Source organism: Cicer arietinum, chromosome 1 (genome assembly GCF_000331145.2).
Source record: "Cicer arietinum cultivar CDC Frontier isolate Library 1 chromosome 1, Cicar.CDCFrontier_v2.0, whole genome shotgun sequence".
NCBI lineage: Eukaryota > Viridiplantae > Streptophyta > Magnoliopsida > Fabales > Fabaceae > Cicer > Cicer arietinum.
The window spans coordinates 47,992,168-47,999,637 of NC_021160.2; the positions used below are offsets into that span (position 1 = coordinate 47,992,168).

The 7,470-nt window shown below is 26.0% G+C and overlaps 1 protein-coding gene across 1 annotated transcript; it reads right to left on the bottom strand.

The window, feature by feature from the left end:
- Window positions 1-231: 231 nt before the first annotated feature.
- LOC101510844 (fatty acyl-CoA reductase 3-like) lies at window positions 232-5,931 on the bottom strand. The gene is made up of 10 exons (XM_004487455.4): window positions 5,775-5,931; window positions 5,462-5,565; window positions 5,069-5,271; window positions 4,863-4,963; window positions 3,959-4,151; window positions 3,461-3,622; window positions 3,170-3,251; window positions 2,805-3,077; window positions 647-774; window positions 232-541 (listed from the first exon to the last, which is right to left on the bottom strand). The coding sequence occupies exons 1-10, from the start codon at window positions 5,851-5,853 to the stop codon at window positions 388-390; spliced, it is 1,479 nt and encodes a 492-aa protein (XP_004487512.1). The 5' UTR covers window positions 5,854-5,931; the 3' UTR covers window positions 232-387.
- Between the last annotated feature and the right edge of the window lie 1,539 nt (window positions 5,932-7,470).

A 7,470-nucleotide genomic window follows, 5' to 3' on the forward strand; every position in this document is an offset into this window, starting at 1 on the left:
TATATATATATATATATATATATATAATATGTTTGAAAAATAAAAACTTAAGACACCTATTTGTCTTTTGTTTATTTGTCTTCTGCTTAAATAATTATTACAATAAACTACATCATTTTCAAAAATTAAATTCTTTTAACTTTTGTAAAATCATATTGACTAACCGTAATTTTGTCAAATCTATTTTAATTAAACAAAAGAGACTCTCTTATACAATCAGCTTTTGAGATAAATATGATCAATAATTATATATAATAATTTGGTATGGATTAAAGTATAATATGGCTAGCACAAGTTTGTATAAATCCAACAAAAATACAAGATTCAGTCATAAGAGATATATATAAATCAACAATTGCCAGTGAAAAATACTTGATCACGCACACATCACTTGAAGGCATAAGTGAAGATACCAGGAATGTGGATATTCATGAAGTAATTATCCCAATCAATAATCTTAGGATCAAAGTAAAACAAATTCATTTCTACCCCTCCTTGTTTTGCAGCTAATAGCAATTTTTGTGTATTCATATCATCAAATCTGTGTGCAAAACAAACACTCGTAGTTAATTAATTAACGAATACTAAACAGAAACTATAGTGTTATATTTTAATTTAGCTGTTAATAAATTATTAATTAACTTACACGCCATTGAAGAACAAATATGGGAGGTATAGATCAGTTAATCGCATAACCGTATTGATTTTTCTGTTAAGGTCAAGAGATATGCCTTTAAAATATTGACATAAAATTGAATTCGCCATCTCTAGTCCCTGATAAATGCAAATTCTATCAGCACGTTGTTGGTACTAAGAAATATTTATGATTTAAATTTAAATGAGTGCGGTTCGAACTCAGATTTCAAGATACAATTTCATCTTTTTTAAAACAAAAATTCTGATTTTAAAATTTAAATTATTTAATTTTAGTCCAACGGTTTAGATCTCAAATATATATATAAAAGAAACAATTTGAGAGCTTAGTTACCATAAAGCCACAATTTGAGAGATTGGGGGAACTGGGCCGGCCCAGACCAGCAAGTAAAGGGCTTTGAGCCTTTTTTTTTATATTATTCTGTATTTAGGTCTCATTTTTTATAATATTTTGTAGAGATTTGTACCGTGCACTATCCCAATTTTATCTCCCACCCGCCAATTTTTGTTAAAGACCATTTTGCCCTTTTTATTTTGTATAAAACCATAAAAAAAATTTACCATTCCAGTTTCTCACCTCAATATTCGAAAATTACAAAAAATTTCTTAACATTCGAAAATTTTAAACTTTCGAAATAATACTCAAGTATTTTGTTTTATTCGAAATTTTGTTAAATTGAAAACTTTTAAAATGTAATTATGCAGAAAAAATTACCAATTTCGAAACTTTGGAAAAATACCAAACTTTCGAAATGAAATTTTTCAAAAAATTTCGAAACTTTGGATGAATATGAAATTTTTGAAGTGTATTTTTCCAGAAAACTTCGAAAGTTTAGATGAATTTGAAACTTCCAAAGCACATATCATTCGAAAATTTCAAACCTTCGAAGTAATTTCATTTCAAAAGTTTCAATGTAATTTATTACTATTTATTACTATAACTTTATTATTATAAATTTATTACTATTTATTATAATTAATTTATTACTAATAAAAATGTATTTCGTAACCTTCGTATTGTTTCCAAACTTTCGAAGTTTGTTTCAGAAATTTCATTGAATACCAAACTTCCGAAACAATTTCGGAACTTTCCATGAATATCAAAGTTTCGAAACTGAAAAACTTCATGTTTGTGAATTTTATATTCTGAAACTTTCATATTGTTAGAAAGTTTCGAAGATTTCTGCAATTCAAAAGTTTCATGTTCATGGAAACTTTCGAAGATTTGGAAAATTAATATTTCAAAAATTTCAAAGTTTCGACGTTTATCTTACTTTTGGATTTCGAATATTTCAAATGTCCGAATGTTTGCAAATATGTGATTCGAACAATTCAAACTTTCAAATAAAATGAGTGAAAAAAAGAGAAGAATATTTTTTTAGAGATTTTTACTAATAATTCTGATATTTTTCATGAAAATGGAGTGCACGGTACAAAACCCTATTTCGTAATAGTATATATTTCAAGTCTCTCAATTTTCAACCCATTTGAACAAAAATATTCTCAACCCTTTAATAATAAAAAAAAAAACTAAATTCTTTGTATTTCACTACTTATTAAATAAAGGCTAAAATAAAATTTTAGTCTCTATAAAATTTCAAAATTTTATTTCTATAAATTTTTTATATTTCACCTTTTTAATCCATAAATTTTTTATTTACTTTTAATTCATATTTTTGTTTTTTTTGTTGTTGTAAAATATTGATATTTGTAGTCCCTAATAAACATCTATATAACATCAAAATAGAGACTAAAAGTGAATAAATTTTTTTATAAATTAAAATTAAAATGTTATAATATTGTAGGAAATAAAAACATATTGAATCTTAAAAATAAATTTTAGAATGTCTTTTAAAAAATTATAGATAAATTACTGACAATTAATTAAAATCTGTTACTTGTACTCTATTATTTTTTTAAAAATATAAATTTGACATAGTTACACGTGAATGATTTTAATTGACCATAGTTAATTTATCAAATAATAAATGCAAGACACGAGTAATTGATTGGAGAGCAAATAAATTTTTTTTACAAAAGAAAGAAAATTTATATGTGACATTTAATTTAACGATAACTATGATGTCATGAATAAAATTAAAAGAAAATTTGTGAATCATAAAAATGAAGGATTTAAAGTTATGAAGTACCTTTAAAGGAAGCACGTAACGTATGAACATGTATCTTCGGAAGTTAGCCATGTTATTAAACACGGTAACTTTACCAACCTTAACCGGTTTTCCATCCTTGTTTATCCAAGGTTTTTCCGTGAAATATCTAAAATTATAGTCTTTCAAACTACGATATTTAATTGGATTTCTAACGGAGGAACCCACATGATATATTATATGATTATCACTAGCTTGATTTGCATGAGCCATCATGGCCACTATAATTGCATTCACCACCATGTCTGCGGGTATCTGCTCCAAATTCAACATTAATTATATTGATTAAAAGAAAAGTTTCATTTATTTGTAGAATTATAGGAAGAAGATTTTATTATGTGACTCACCACGTCAAAAACTGCGTCAAGATCCGCCATGAAGCTTGTTAATTTTCCTTTACCATAAGCAACAATTATACTGTCTATGGTTCTGTAGAAAATTCTCAATATAAAAAAATGGTTGATAATTGAGACTCCATACTTTTTGGTATATTAAGGGAAAAAAATGTGTCTACTTTCTTTATTTATTGTAAGAGACACCAAAATTAGAGACAATATTTTTTTTTTTATTTATAAAAAATCCAAAACTAATTAATTTTTTATTTATATTTTAGAATAAGATTAAATTTGATGATTTACCTTAAGCCTTCAACCCATCCAGGAAAAGGTTCTCTATAAGTGCTAGTAACGATGGTAGGGCGTAGAATAACAACTGACATATTTTCTTTGGAAGCTTCTACAAGCATTTCTCCCATTGCTTTTGTAAACACGTAAGTGTTTGGCCATCCATATTCATTAGCTCTGATAAATTAATTAAGATACAATCAACACATATTCAATGTTTTTTTGTAAATAAAAAAAACTCAATTTTTGGTATTTAATAAAATATGATCATCCAAAAATTGAAAAATATAATTAGTTCAACAATAAGTTTGACTTCAGATTTCACGTATTAATTATGTAATACATTTATTGATCTTAAATCTTGATTGTTCGATCTCAAATTAATGATAAAAATTATTTGTAAATGATTTGTTAAAAAATGAAAGTCGATCCACCTCAAATTAATTACTAAAGATTAATTAATTAATACGTGTAACTAAATCCGAATCTAGTAATTTCCACTTATTTGATTACCTTTCCATACCCAAGTCCTTCATGGCCACTTCAATATCATGTTCTGTTGCTCCCTCTGCTTGAAGCTGTTTCAATTTCCTCTCCACCAATTTCTTTTCCATACAAATGTCTAGTCCATGCACTCCATTTAGTGACACACCAAAGGGATGAGGATCCTCAAGTATGAGTCCTCCTCTCTCACCACACACATAGGCTGCAAGAGATAGCAATAACAAGGAAATAATTTGAAATTTTAATTTATTTAGAACTTCACTTGTGTTTTAAATAACATATTAACCATTAAAATATAATAGTATAACGAATTATCAATTTATTTATTTTTTTGCATTATTTATTTATTTATTCATATAAAATTTTGCAAATTGAATTTAAGTAGTTTACGAAAAAATAATATAATTTTAATGAGTATAGTAGATGAAGAAGAAAAATAATAAAATGATTTTCACTAAAAAGTAAATACAAAAATTAACTTCCATTTGACATAAAAAATATCAAAAAATAATCTCTAACTAATTATTTAATCTTGATAATTAATTTTATTTTAATTAAAAATAAACAGTGTTGTATATATAAATTTTATTTTAGTAAAAAAATAAAATAAATTAAAAGTTGTCTACAAGGTATAAGCCGTAAGCACAAAACAGAGACTACTTCAATGATCTAATGATTTTATAGGTTAGTCAATTTATTGATCATGAGCATTATGTACACTTAAATAGTTAATTCAATCAAGAAATTAAAACATGAGTGGTCGTAATTAAGTCGTTACAACAACTATGATACATGAATATTTGATTACGAAAGGTTTGATTTAGATTTTCTTTGACTCAAAATGTTCGAATAATTTAAGGATAAAGATTTGACTTTATGGCATAGATAATTTATCATGGGTATGTACACTAACCTGTCGAAACATGGACAAGCACCTTTAGTTTAACACATTTTTTGGCAAAGCTCAAAACATGTTTAGCTCCTAATGTATTTATACCCAATGCAACATCATATCTGCATTTAATAACAATTATTGAAGAATTAATGCAAAAAATGCATATCTTAAAATTTTTTATATAAAAAAAAACTCTAAATTACTGTATCACCTTAAATATATACCTTTCATCAAATTTAGTTGTTGCAGCTAAATTAATTATAACATCTGTTTGATTGCAAATATTCTCTTCTAGAATTGATTCCTTCAAATTCAAACCCTCTTGAGAAATGTCTCCGGGAACCACAGTCAACTTTTCAGAGACAAAAGAGTCGAATTTTGTACCCAAATTTTCTTTCAATAATTTGAACAAGTCCTTCCCTATGATCTACATATCACACACAAATTTATTAAGCATGCATAGTGAAAACAGAGCACTTTTGCATCTTAAAGATACAACAGAAAACAGAAACGATTTTTTTATATGAATGAGACTAATTATATTTTTATAATTTTCAAATAAATTAATTAAAGGAAGTTATTGTAATTGTAATAATATACAAACATTCATTCATCACCTCAGTGCGTAAGCGTTGAGTAGCAGATTCAGAATCCTTAGCTCTTAGGAGAAGGTAAAGTTTCTTCACCTTTGGTTGAACCCTCAATATCTTTTCTACAAATACTGCAAAACCATGCACACATAAATAAGCACATCATAACAAGTTACTATATGATAGTTTCAATGCATGTACAATGCTTAATCCAAAATGAAATATATAAAAAATTGATGTATATGATCTAAAATATAAAATATTAGATCAAATATATAAATTTTTTAAATATTTTTTTTACTTATATTTTTATTTATTTATTTTAGAGAGATAATGATACTTTTTGCGAGGAAGCCAGTGGCACCGGTGACTAAAATGGTCCTGCCCTCAAGAAACTGCATTATGCTTCCCAATTCCATTAGAGGTTGGAGATAGAGGCAGAAAATTTTCAATTATGGATCTTGAAATGAAACAAATTTTTAAGGACAATGTTGTTGTTGGGGAATTGCAATTAATGCCTAGAAGGTGATACCATATGTATATTTATAGACATGTATGCTACTACCTTTCACCCAATTACAAGCAAACGTAATTAATTTTATTTATTTATATATATTAAGAACGGTGGTCAACTGTATTTAGTTTTTTCTTATGCTATTAAAAAATAATTGTATTTAATTTTTGATTGATTGATTTTATTTAAAATCAAGTTTAAAGTAACATAATTTATGTTTATATAATTTTACATAAAAAGTGAGTTAAATAATAAATTTAATTATAAAAATTATATTTGAAATAATTTTTTTTTAAATTTTATCTTTAAATTAGAAGAAACTCTAGAGATACAATCAATTCAAATCTAGAATTCTACAATGCAGCAAAATTAATTGTAGAACCATAAAATCACTTTTAACTCTCTCAAATGAGAATCTATATACGTAGTTAATCAATATCGGTTTGACATAAAAATTAGAAGAAAATACAGATATTTCTCTATATAGTGGATGAGTTAAAAGACTTTGATCGAATATTGAATAAGAAATAAAAAATTCAATATATATTATTAATATTTTTCAATTTCTACTAACTATTTAACCACTAATATTTAATGGCGGATCTATTGATACGGGTCTCTTGCTCCATAAAGGAAGAAAAATTTCAAAGACAAATGTCTAATAAGTTTTGTTTAAAAATTATAAGAGGCCAGTAGCAATTTTTATCGTCTATCTTTTTAATTTGTAGTAATTTTTACTATATATTCTTCTAATTTTATCAAACTTTTATCGTTAAACATATACAATGATAAAAAAAAACAGTGTCATATCTTGAAAAGGAAAAACCATGCTATAATAATTGAGGTGTTTTAATGTCATAAAATTTTAATTTATGAAAACTTAAAATATCTACGTTTATAAACATATTTTATTACCAAAAATTTCTGGACCCATCTATGCTATTACATGTGGCACCTTGTGTCAAAATTTGGACGAATTTTCAAATATCGGTGTATTGTAGTTTACGGACTAATAAATGTGACAGTTCACCATACCAATTTATTATTATTTACTATAAAATAAAAAATCCAATGCAAACTTCTTATTATAGCCGACGAATAGGTCCTAACTATGAAAGTTAAAATGTGAAGCTTTCTGCGTGGCCCGAACATGTGACACATGTCAAAACAAAATCGGTAACTAAAATTGCACATGTTCTCCAACAGTGTACTACGTATTTTGTTGAGCCTAACATTTTGAAACTATACCAAATCACATTTGTGACGGTTTGGGATTTCAAGGGGACATCAAATATTCATTTTCAAAAGGATGGATCTGAGTACGGTGCCAAATAATCTATGCAATTTAATTTTACATTTCCATTATCAAACCAATAATTGGGTTATCAACCAACTCAACGAAAGTGGATTATTTAGAAGAATTTCAATATGAATCTTCACGGTAACAATTTTATCGTAGTTCACTTTTTTTTTTCTTTCGAATTTTAGATCATGGTGTCTTTTTATGAGAATAGGAGGATTA